Source organism: Hemibagrus wyckioides, linkage group LG02 (assembly GCF_019097595.1).
Source record: "Hemibagrus wyckioides isolate EC202008001 linkage group LG02, SWU_Hwy_1.0, whole genome shotgun sequence".
NCBI lineage: Eukaryota > Metazoa > Chordata > Actinopteri > Siluriformes > Bagridae > Hemibagrus > Hemibagrus wyckioides.
Genome location: NC_080711.1, coordinates 7,514,879 through 7,528,266, shown reverse-complemented (window position 1 = coordinate 7,528,266; position 13,388 = coordinate 7,514,879). Strand labels below are relative to the sequence as shown.

At 39.0% G+C, this 13,388-nt stretch overlaps 1 protein-coding gene across 4 annotated transcripts in view; it reads right to left on the bottom strand.

The window, feature by feature from the left end:
* The window catches only part of cacnb1 (calcium channel, voltage-dependent, beta 1 subunit), a 33,435-nt gene extending 20,378 nt beyond the window's left edge, over positions 1-13,057 (bottom strand). The window contains exons 1-2 of one of the 4 annotated variants that reach the window (XM_058372998.1): positions 12,764-13,057; positions 6,734-6,820 (exon numbers count right to left, since the gene is read on the bottom strand). In XM_058372998.1, the coding sequence (XP_058228981.1) occupies positions 6,734-6,820; positions 12,764-12,853 (177 nt within the window). In that variant the 5' untranslated portion in view covers positions 12,854-13,057. The remainder of the gene's footprint in view (positions 1-6,733; positions 6,821-12,763) is intronic. The other 3 variants (XM_058373005.1, XM_058372977.1, XM_058372985.1) reach the window with 3 other exon arrangements.
* Positions 13,058-13,388: the final 331 nt, after the last annotated feature.

The following is a 13,388-nucleotide window of genomic DNA, read 5'->3' as shown; positions in this document are numbered from 1 at the left end:
TCAGGGATCTCCCACTTTTTAAATACACACAAGTATGAGCGCTGTTATTAACACTGTGAGAGAAAATTTCTCACCTTTTTTCTCTGCCTCTCAAAATAACTCCCATCAACCACACGGGTAGTCTCACTTTGTGCTTCTTTCCCCGTCTTTTAGCCTAACTGTTTGTGTCTATCCATCTGTTTTTCTGCCATCTTTCAACATTCAAGACTTCAGTGTGTTGCCTGAGACACCTCCTGGTGGGTGTAAATGTGCCGGAGAAGTAAATATTACACCACAGTTAAGGGTACGCATTCTGGATAATTATCAGATAGGGATGTGTTGATACGCTGGAATGATGGAATCTCCTGGTATAAAAATCTGGACTAGTTATATAGTTGATGTTATGCAGACAGGAATCAATTATACCATCACATAAATATGTGATATCCAAGTGTGGAAAGTGAGGAAGAAAGAATGTGAGGAAATATTTTAAAGAACAAAATTCTTGACAAAAATATTTGTATATTAAAAGTTAACCTTTTAATAGTGATGCATTTAATACATTTAAAGTGCATTTAAAAATATTCTGGAAAAACCGAATAAAACAATTAATAGAAAACATTTTGTCCTGTTACGTGTTCTTATTTTAACTGAATGTCTCATTATTTTGACTAAATTACATTTCAAGGTATTATAGCAATAGTTTTAGCTAGTGTAGAGTTTGTTTTATTTGAACCCATGTAAGAAAATAAAGATCTATCATAAACCATGATGCTTTGCAGTGGATTTAATATAGTAATTAATATATTTCTGTATATCTGTATATGGTTACTTCTAGAAACCGGATAAAAAATATATATTACCAACATTACCGATGTCTTGATAACTTTTTTTGCGTTTTTTTGTTTTTGATGTTGTTGGTATCAGCAATACTAGCTGACCCTAGTAATTAAAAAATTTCTATCATGTTCTATCATGATTATTTTTGTAACGTTTTAACATTGGACTTTTGATCATTTTTTATCTGTGGCACTGCTGTGATGTGGTACTTATAATTTTAACCTCAACAAACTACATATCCTGACATGTTATGTATCAAGGTTCACGATACAATATTTTTGCAATATCAGCCACCTCTAGTTCCACCATTTTCATAAACTTTGCATAGGTGCTCATTTATAACAAAGTGTGTGCACTGACACTGTGCGCTAGTTTGAATATCTGAATATTTCTATTTATCGGTCACAATCTAGAATGAGGTTACTTGCATTGATGGCCTTGTGAAATGTTCAGAAAACGTTAATATACACAAAGTATTCTCCCTCTGCCCAATTTCTGACTTTCTTTGACCTTACACTGGTCATGAACTAGAAGGTAATTCTGTGGTATCAGCTGTGCCCTGTGGCATAAACACTGATGTGATATTTGGTTGTGCAGCTGCTGTTTAAAGGCTATAATTATTCAACAGCCTGTCCTTTATCTGTCTCTTTAGAAAACCTGTACCACTAAATAGGTGTGTGTGTGTCTGTGTGTGTGTGTGTGTGTGTGTGTTTTTATATCTTGCTGGGGAGAAGGTGTCCCAGAAGGATAAAACATCTGACAGTTTTGACTTTGTGAGAACATTTTGCTTTCTTTTGGTTACTGAGGTTATGATCAGGGTTAGATTTAGGAGTAGCATAACATTAATGGCCTGCATTTATAATTATACCAGTGGGAGGTGTTCACAAGGATAGTAAGACAAGTGTGTGTGTGTCTGTGTGTGTGTGTGTGAGAGAGAGAGAGAGTGTGAGTGTTTAATTGTGATGTATAACCCAGGCAGTTTTGGGTGCCCAGAGACTTCCATGTTAAATTCATGGCTCATTGCACACACAAGCAAACACACACACACACACACACACACACACACAAGCTTCATTTCCCTTTGGCACTTCCTACAGAGCAGCATGGGGGAGGCCCTGTCACCATGGCAACCTGGGCCGGTATAGCAGCACTACGGTGAGCGTGTTCATCTCTGTGTACAGACGTGGGTGTGTATTAGACCAGGGCCTACACAATGTTTTTTTCTAGGTGGTTTGCTGCCAAAGATGGGGGAGCCGCATGTACATACAGTGCACATGCACTCACACAGATCATGGAAATCAATATCCATTGTAACTGTTTAACCACATAATAATACGTTTCAGGTCTTATGCAGGAAGAGCTCCACAACCCTGTCTAAGCCGAACATAGCCTTCTTGTATCAGTTCAGTCGATTGTTTTAGATTTCTATTAATCTTCAATATCTAAATCTGTTTCCTCTGGACAAGAAATGTATAAAACAAAGGTGGCTGCTCTGGTCGTTACATATCACATGCAGATCCTATATCATTCTGTATTGCAAAATATCAGAAATACATATCCTTGGCCACCGCAGAAAGACATCTTACTAATATTCTACATATATTTCACATCAGATCCAAATTTTAGTATAATAAAAGATGGTTCTATATGGAACACCTTTTTAAAAATAAATATTACAGAGATTCTCCATTTGGTGACCAAGTGTGAATCATCTGCAGAAGACATCTAAGCCAATTTGACTGACATTATGGCATTTCATTTGAACTCTTTGCATACATTGTGGTCATGTTAGTGACATCAGCAACACAACCTTAAGGACAGTCTATTATGGAAGTGTATGAGTCAAAGTTATGCCATAAGACATACACTATTTGCACTAAACAGTATGCTGGAACAACCTACTAGATTTATCTTACCACAGATACATAGATATATCACGATCATAGACGTCCATGATCAGCTTACAGTTTTCCCTTTATCGTATTGTGTGAAAGGTAAAATCACGATAATATCAATTCAAGTCACTGTGTATGTGAATAACAGATATGTCTACCTGTATTGCGAGTCATGATCTTCATACACGAACGCTGATATACAACCACACGAGTTTCTCCTCCAATTGCCATTAACACGATTCACATCAATGCACATACAAAGCTTTTTAAAAGAATTCTCTAAAGGATTAATCAAGTCAGTGATTCAGCATTCTGGACTAATATGGATTTGATATCTTCAGTTAGAATTGGTTAGGTGAATCCCTGCATTTTAACCAGTTTGTTCCAAGTGTTATTCATAGCCAGCTCAGCTGCTTTCTAGGGCTCTGTAAGATATCTCCCTGAGGAGTAAAGGCAGACACGTATATGGATGCAACAGAATATGAATACATTATATAACAGATATAAAATATAATGTGTTCTAATACAAATATATATACAAACTGCTTTTGCGGTGATCTGTGGTCTCCATCATTCAACATTTGAAGGCTTCGGCAAGAAGGAATTAATGTTAAATCGACAATGAATTCAGAAATTATGCTGATTTAAAAGTTGCTCTATAAGCTCCTGGTTAAAAACTCCACTTGACTATACACTGTTGTAAAAGGACATTATTTATAATCACACTCTCCGGTGTCACCAAGATGAGGTTAGATTCCCCTTTGAGTGCGGTTCCTCGCAAGGTTCCTTCCTCATATTGTCTGAGGGAGTTTTTCCTTGCCACCCTTGCTCATTAGAAATAAATATAAATTTAATTTTAAACTTTGTCATTTCTATTCTGAATTTTATATTTATATTTTTGTTATTTTTTAATTTGAATGATGTCCATTTTTAAAAGTGATATGTAAATTAATTTGAATTGTACTGAATAGATAAGAATAACAGATGCGATAGTCATTTTTAAAGAAAGTTCACAGAACATAGAGGTGGGCGACCAGACTGGGATCACACGTGGGAGGTGTTTTCTTTCATGTGGGTGCAAACAAGTTGTTAGATATAAAGCTCACAGGATAAATACGAAGTTAATTAACATGAGCGGGTGGCAGTTCTTGGTAATTGCTAGTCCCGGGTCTCAGTGGCTTAAAAAAGATTACAGTGTTGTTTATATTATGGGAAGTAGAACCATTTCAATTTTTTTAAAATATTGTAGATCACTCAAACCCTGACAGACTATGCTACAAGTTCTTTTCAGTGTTTGTCAGGGTTGCTGAGGAAATAGTGGTAAGGTTAATATTTAATAACAACAACAATAATAATAATAATAATAATAAAAAATACCCTTATTGTTTTTGCCCACATTGGGACTAAATCTGAATTCTGACACAGACGTCAGATGATACAGGGTCATTGTGTTACACTCCTATACATATGCGACATTGTATGTTGCTGCTCAGTTGCATAACCAAACTTTTGGTAGAAATCGACAATTTGGAAGAACCTACAAATTTATTTTAATATGTAGCTATAAATTAAATAACAACATGTTACAACAAAAATATTTATAAACTGTAATTGTTTGTTGCAGGCAATTCAACTGAATAGATCTCTAAGAGAAAATATACTCTGTTTCAACTCCAGCATCAAAAGTATGGCAGCTTCTGCTAGTACAGTCATGGTGCCAGAGACTGCTTCTTGGTGTGCTGATGTGTGCTTAGACTGGCATAACCTTTTCTCTTTGTGCATGCATAAAGGATGTAATGTTCCCTGTGTTGTCCCTGTATTAGAGCAGGAGGGAGACTTCTTAGTTTGACACCCCTTGCTGGCAGGCAAATGTCATGCTGCAGGGGCGTGGAAAACAGGACACATAGAAAGGGAGGAAGCATTTCAGCATGACACAGGAACCTTTCTTAAAATGTCAAGTCAATGTGAGGGGCTGAGCTACAGGTGCAGCTTCTGTGTGTGTAGGTGAAGGAACATGGTGTAATAGGAAACTGAGCATCAAGGATCTGCTATTCTGGTGAATAGAGCAAACAGGCATAGAAAAAATCCAGCACTAGTTACATAAATAGACACACTACAGTTTTTTACACATCTTTAGGCTACCATGAAAAAAACATGAATTAAAACATTGCTGTAATGATTTGATTGACTTGTCTAGCACAAACACCCATATAGACAAAACAGTTATATTCAATTTAATGTGCATGTGGATACAGATATATTGCCCACTTTTATTGTATTGTGTCCACAGCCAAACCATGCTCCTCACATGGCTGCCACCTGGGTGCTGAATGGACAGCACCACTTCAGCACCCCTTGTGTGGTGGAGAGCAAAGGAGCACATGGCTGCAAGGCGGAGTGGCACAAGCACAGGTGAACCCTATGCAGGTGAAGCACCTGTTGCAGGTGAAGCACCTGAGGACAACTGCCACTCCCAAACCAAGGCCTCGTAGAATGATGCATCCAGAGCCTCAAGTGAATGCTACGGTGGGTGGTGGACAAGAGTAACTGGAACTTCCTCCTACTGTATATCATCTTTGGGGTCTGAGAGACCCCATAAGCATCTACCGAATTCACCCCTTCAAGCTTTTCATTTGGATGGCTCCCTCTTTGAATGAGCAAAGATGCAAGAGCAGATCTGGCCCTGATCGTCCAGGAACACATGGAAACAGCACAATCAGAGCAGCAACAAGTTTATAACTGATCAGCCTAGTTCCAGCTGGGCAATCAGGTGCTCCTCCTACTGCCAGACACCTCCTGCAAGTTTCTGGTCCACTGGCAGGGCCTGTCCAAAATCCTTGAGGGGGTTGGTCTGGGGAACAACTGCCTGCAACAGCCTAGTCAGCATGCAGACACCTAGCGATATCACATCAATTTGTTGAAGAAAATGGGTAGAACCTGTGCCAGTGGTGGCAGTGTTTTCTACTCTCCCCACAGATCCCACAGAGCATGCCTTGGACCAACAAAGGGAAGATCTCACGCCCACATAAAGGCAAGAACTGACAGAGCTTGTGGATTAGTTTGTGGTGGTGACCACAAAGGATGGAGGAGTCTGCTAGTCCCGGTCCAGTCTGAAACAGGTATCGGATTTTAACAGCTATCAACAATATTCGGTGGACAAACTGGTGAAGCAGCCATTTCATATACATGCTAGATCTCACCAAAGGATATTGGCAAGTAACCCCATAAGCAAAGCCAAAAACAGCCTTCAGCATCGACATGTTTGTTGGCCCATCTGGCACCAACAACCATGGTTAAAGTGGCTACATGATTACAGAGATCACACTTTTTCCCTATTCTAATGTTTGATTGATTTTTCCCTTCTGATGATCATGACCTGTATCTGCATGATTTTTGCATTGCTCTGCTGTCACATAATTGGCTTAGTAGATAACAGCATGAACGAGCTGGTGTACAGGTGTTCCTAATGAAGTGCATGGTGAGTAGATGATTAATGAGCAAGCCATAGTGACAGTGGCAATGAAAATTCACTGAGACAACATGAGGAGAGCAAGCAAACTCAAAAAGGAACCCAGCCTTTTCACAGGATAGTGGGTCACGGGATAGTGGGATTATAAATCATTACTCTTCTACAACTGTATATTCTAAGTCAAACATTAGTAAGTGTGTTAAATGGATGTTCACTACCACCATACTGAGTACATATGATCCCTGGGATGGATACAGAACAATCTTTATGATTTCCAGATCAACATTCTACATCTCTAATGAATTAGTTATAGCTCTTATAAATAGATATTAGGATAACCTCTGATTATGATGTTTGTAGGGAACACCCATGACAAGTGTTTTTCTTCTGTTCACATATGTGAATGAATAGGTCACACTGATTCCACACACACCCAAAGCAACATAACCGCACCTAGTGCTGTTTAGCGATTAAAAAATCAGATTTGTATTATTTTTTGACCTGATTGCTTGTGTGGGCAAGATCCGGTGTGGAGAGTTTGTAAACTTACCTGCCGGACAAAGCTGTTTGAAGTTGTGTCAGATGAGGTGCTGCCATCAGATCGCTTAAAACGACTCTTCCTCTTTGCATATTTCCCCTGAGACACAATGTTAGAAGAAAGAGAAATGGTGGAAGTCAGAAATGATACCTTAACAGTCAAACACACAAACACATGCAAAAGCACAGTCTACACTCCATGTCCTGTCTCCATGTCCAGATATGATTACCTGTGATTACTTATGTCTGCCAGTGCACTGTGGGACCCTCTAATCTGATTGGCCTGAACTGTGGCCAATGACCTGCTGGCCCTTGATGAAGCCATGTGCAGCGTTTGCAAATGCTAAGACTCTGTCACCATGGAGACCTGAGAAAGGCTAATTGGGTTTGGTGGCAATAAAAGACCTTTATGGAACAGACAGTACTGTAGCATCTCTTTCTCTGCATCTCTCTCTCTCTCTTTCTTTCTCTCTCTCTCTCTCACTGACACACACACACACACAAAAACAAATCACTTCATAATAGAACAATTACACCATTGTTCTTTCTCTTCCTTCTGACACACTCCCACACCTTCTGGCTTGCTTTTGCACATCTTGGAATGAATGACAAGTAGTATTTATATAAAAAGTGGTAAAAATACAGAATAAAAGACCAGTAATCACTAAATTAGAATGAAAAACTAATATCAGTCTCCATTAAGTCCTCTTGTTAAATCACCCTTAAGCAAGTGCAGAACATCTTACAGATGCAATGAGCACACTTACTAGACATTAGAGAAAACAAGCTTGACCTTTCCCATCCCCCTTTTCCCTTTTAATAGCAAAATTAGTTATGAGCCATGGAAGCAAAATACAATGGAGTATGAAATTTATTTCCTTATTAATATTCTTATATTCCTACATTTTTCCCTTATTACTTTCCCTGCTTTCACAAAATAAGAAGGTTCCTGTTGAGATGATCTGAAAATTCCTGTTTATCCTCATTCACCCGATGATGTTATAGCTACAGCAAAACGTGTGCTTATTTCTCATTAAGTAGGAATTTGTTATGAGTTGCATGGTATGCCATGTTCCTAATGCAGGATGGGTGGAGATGGGTGCTGCATATGCACATGGAGATCAGATGGGAGAAAAGGCCAACCAAATGTCAAGAGAAGGAGGAGGGATTTGTCACTATAGCAATAGGAGACTTCCTGTTGACAAACACCCACTGAGGCTAATTGGATAACTGGGAAAGGGAGATGTGGAGTGATGGGGAACTTATTTAAAAAGTTATATTGTGAAACAAAGAGAAGAGAAGACAATAGAGAAGGGAAAAGAAAATAGAAAACAAAAGAAGAGAATCAAGAAAAAGACGAGGAGATGAGAGAACAGAAGACAAAAGCAGACAAAAGGGATCAATTAGAGACCGGATGAGAGAACAGAAGAAAAGAGGAGAGAGTAGGATTGAAGAAGAGTCAGAAGAAGCTTAAAAGAGATTGGAGGAGGAGGAGAGTAAAGGAGATGACAAAGAAAGAGGCGAGGCAATAGAAATGGAGTGGAGATGAGAGAATAGAAGAGGAGAGGAGAGGAGAGGAGAGAGAAGGAGAGGAGAGGAGAGGGAAGGAGAGGAGAGGAGAGGAGAGAGAAGGAGAGGAGAGGAGAGGAGAGGGAAGGAGAGGAGAGGAGAGGAGAGGAGAGGAGAGGAGAGGAGAGGAGAGGAGAGGAGAGGAGAAAAAAGAAGAGGAGAAGAGGCTAAAGAAATTGATAGGAGACTGGAAGCAAGGAGGGGAGAAGACAGATTGAGAGTACAAGAAAAGTAGAGAGGAGTAGAGAGGGCACAGATGGAGAGGACACGAAAAAATGAGAGGAGAGATGAGAATCCTACACAATTCTGTTACAATAAACAGTGTTCCTTTGGACCCATGCAAACTGTTCCAACTCCCATACAACAAACAACACAAACGTGCATGAACATTGTTCATAGACTTCTGTATGTGGTAAACACTGGAACATAATTTCTGTATGTTCGTAAATGGGACATTGAGGTGTAGGCAGAGAAAATATGCGCAGTGTCCCATTTTCTAATCTTTTATATCATGGCTCATACGCAAGAGCACTTATGATTCTATCATCAGACTATGGAGCTTCTGATGATTACGAACCCATCACTGTACCAATACTGGCAATCACACACCACACACATACACCTAATCCAGCCTACTTCACTACACACTCACTAATACACAGACATGCACAACTGCACGCACACATTAACACAACCAGCTTTATAGTTTCTACCACCTCCTCCTCATATCTATGTATAGAAATGATTCAGATGGAGCACCTCTCAAAACACACACAGAGCATTATATAACATTTGAGGCATAAATATGGATCTAACAATCAGGGACATCACTGAATTATGAGCTTATGTACTGAAAACGGGGTAGCCAGAGAACTAATCAGAGAAACAGCACTTGAGAGGCAGAAAGCATAAGAATAAGAACATTGTCTATAATCAAATTTTGATTTATGGCTTGTTGGAATTTTGGTTGCATTAATTTCAGTTCTTTAGACCTTCAGAAATGAACGCACCTTTTCTCACTTGGCACAATAGGAGATACAGCATTCAAAATCTCCCAGGAAATTTTCTAATCTACTTTGATCAAAGATCCAAAGATACCAAAGCCTATCTGCAGTACCTGAGACTCAGGCTATGGAACATATTATAAAGGAAGCACTGATATTGGTGAACATTTGTACTTCTCAAGCAGTGTCAGGTCCTCATAATATGAGAACAACTTTTGGATGGGTTATGATGACCCTTAATGCTTGACAGTGTCACACAGCAAGATTGTTAAGAAAGTGCATGATCAAGAACATCCTGGGATCTGTCAACAGGTAGAGCCATTATCCATACCTCACCTCTCTCGATCACACATTGCAAAAGATTTAATTACTAATCTGCCTGTACCCAGAGGAATCTAAACTATATTTATCCCCATCATTTTTCTGAAGACTTGTTATCTCATGCCTCTATCCCATAACTCCCTATGGCCCCAGAAACAGCAGAAGCTATTTTCAGCTGGTTTCTTTTCTGTGCTGAAAGAAAATAGCCTGTTCAATACATTAAGTTCACTTTGCATGTCTGGAAAGCCTTCTACCAACAGTTAAGCATCAATGAAAGGGTGTCATATACAGACAAATGGTAAGGTAGAATGCTTGAACCAGGTAATCCTGAAACAGTACTACAGAAAAAAAAGAAGCAAGACTGGAGTGGGAATACACTCAACATTCCCTCACCCATTTTCTCCAGATCTCACTTCATCCCAGAACATTTTGGGGTAGCAAACTCAAAACTAGTTTCATGGTCTGGAGAACCAATCGAGGTTCCTGACATCAGTGAATGGATAATGAGTACCACCAGCCCAGGACACCTCCCTGTCATTAGAGCAACATCCAGAAAATTAGCACAGCTCTAATTCTGGACCACTTCCTTGTTTTCAGCATTTATTAGATTAGCACACAAAATACGAAATCTTGCCATTGCTAAGCTCTGATTGCCAATAACATATTTAGACCCTTTGATGTACACTCATCCACTAGGCTAATCTTTCTGGTTTGTTGTCTCATGCTTTACCGCTTTTGTTTTCGCTCTTTCCTGTTTAGCCGCTCTGAGTTTTGGATTACGTTTGTGTGCCCTGTCTACCTGGATGTACATAAATTCTCCCTCACACAGATCTGAGTCTAGATTTTTAACAGGATTTTTAAAAATGACAATATGACTGAAATAGGCTACTTTTTATAAATACAAACGATGTGAATTACATTCCCAAAAATCCAATTGTGAAATGTTGATGTATCATTACTCACAAATCTAATCACAATCAGGATATTTCTAACAACAGCAAACGACTTTATTGCCATCAAAGACATGAGACATAGTGACGAAACATTAAAGCTAAACTATACGCTGATTCAACTTAAAAAGAAAATACAGTTATAACAACTAAACATATTTTTTACTCCTTTTTGTGATTAAAAATACATCTGTGTGGTTGCACAGTTGAAATAGAATCTGTGATATAGAACACAAGATCTGCGTGGCATATTTATGCATATTCTGGTTAGCCATTTTGGAGGAACAAGTATTCATTATCAAGTCATTACCATACAAACACTTTGCTCTGCATGTAGAGGCAGCACAATCAAAACATTGCTGTAGTTTATGAAGATATTATTTATTTAAATAATGAGTTAACAAAGAGAAAGTGGGATTTTATGATTTGAATGAATCTCTAGGGAGTCCCTCGTGCAACTGGAAATGAAATAGGCACAAGGAGGTGGATGAAGCCGCGTGTGAGTCATGTGTCTCACTGAGCTGGTGTGGATTGAGAGGAGGGTTTAAATGGAAAAAATTCCTTTTTCCAAAGTGCAACTAAAATGCTTTCGAAAAACATTTTGAATTGAATTAGTCTTTCTTCCATTTTGTCCATAGTCTTCACTGACCTTTTGTCTGTTTTCTCATTCGTGCCTTCATTTGATCCTGGTACTTTTAAACAGCCGTATATTTCGGACTCTTGAAAATGAAACTCTTTGCACTCTTTGCATTCATCTCGGGGTCCCTAACACTAATTTGTCTACATAAAATCTCACTGACAGATAAGAACAAAAAAAATATATTTGTCATATGTTTTTCAGACTGCCAGTCATGTCCACTAACATAGCTTACTGCCTTGTATGGGTGTATACCTCGTGGCGCATTACAATGTCGATTCTTTAGTCAACAATTCAGTCTGTTACAATATGACAGGCTTTTTTAGTTCATACGGTAACGATTCAGTATTTGATGATACCTCTGGATCTGCTATGATATAATATTATTGAATACAATTCAAATTAGTAGCCTATGATCAATATGTGAACAGGCTATGAGTTACAGGCTAATGGCATATTATTTACACATCATTGTAAAAATATGAATTATACGAATCCGGTTTTAAATTCTAATTATACTAAATAAATCTCTCTCTTTTTTTAAATAGTGATTTTAATTTCAGTTGGTAATAATAATCTGTGCATCGATCCTAATTATCTGCCTACATCAATGGACATGGAAAATATTTTTTGTGCTTGCGCCATGATCTTTAAGATACAGACAATGGCTGCTATTGAAACTTTCAGAGGATTATACAGTAGTAGATTTTTATTAGGTGGTTCTATAGAATTGCTGCTTTTCTATGTCAGAAAGTTCAGTAAGTCAGATTTGGGACGGCAGGTAAAATAATCAGTTTCTGATGTTAACAGTCTGTCTAAGTGACGTGTGTGTGTGTGTGTGTGCGTGCGCGCGCGCGCGTGTGTATGCGCGTGTGTACACAACTACGCTTTCCGGTGCACGTGGGCGTGGTTATAAAGAAATGAAGCCGAAATAATGAATGACATCATTCCTCTGTCTAGAACGCGACCGGAATGTCTAAATGACCATTACAATATGAAAAAGTGGAGAATTGTCAAAGGAAAAAAAAAGTAGATTGTGAAGATTCAGATAACAAAAAGCAACGCCATACCGTTGACTTTAGCTTAGATGATAAGGTTTAGACTATCAGCCTGCATACAATAGTCGTGTATTGTCAAAAGCAAATTAAAGTGAAGAAAATGAACAAAAATACAGGTTATTAAGATCCCCCCCAATCCTTATTGGTTTATATAACGGGTTATGCAACAGGAACCCGAAAAGAAATAAGAAAAAAAAATCTCCATAACTAGGATTATAAATATTGCAACCCCATTCTAAGCATCTTTATATTCATTTTCCAACACTTTAGCCAGATTTGAGTTGTGGTTAATATTAGGTATGGCACACAATGTAGTTAAATTTCCTTTGAAAACACACAGTGCCTGAGACTACCAATATCTACCGATGTTCTCGGCTATAACAGCAAATTTGCTAGTAAATAACATGAATCCTATTTTAAAGATATAAAGTGGAGTCTTTGTGTGCACGCAGCAGGTGTTAAGTGTTTTCTCCCCGTTTTATTCAGCCGCCGTTTCCTCCTTACCTGCGCGTGCGAGCCGTGGTGGTCGAACATGTCCATCTGGATTTCCTGTGTCGAGGTGGAAGGCGTCCTGGACATCCCTTTCTGTACCATTGATTTTCGCGTCTAAAGAACGGTGTCTACTGTTTCGTTTGCAGTGCGCTACGTTGCCTTGCTTTTATTCATTGTCAAAACATGTTGGTCTTCAGAATCAACCGTTACACTGGCTTAGGTAGCTATAACGACCGTATCGCTCTTCCTGCGCGCGGTCAGTACACTCTCGGAGCTCGAGCCTGCCGTTGTTAGGCGGACTGGCCACGCCCCGTCCATTCTCCTCCTGTCAATCAATCAGACGCGTTCTCACAGAGGTTAGCTGTAATCAAGATGCTCCTCCATCCCTACATGCACACTGTGGAGCAGATTTACCGGCGTAGTGGGAACGCTCATGGAGAAACCGATTATTGGGTCATATAAATATTCGTTTTTTGTACATTTCACACGTTAAATCGAATCAGGCAGTCATGCATTCAGCTTTAGATAAGCTAACGTTCATATCAAACAACCCAAGTTGGTTGTTAGTAACCAAACATCGCCTCGGCTTTTTTTTTTCCTTGGATAACGGGAGTAAACCCTGATGTGCGCAAAGGTT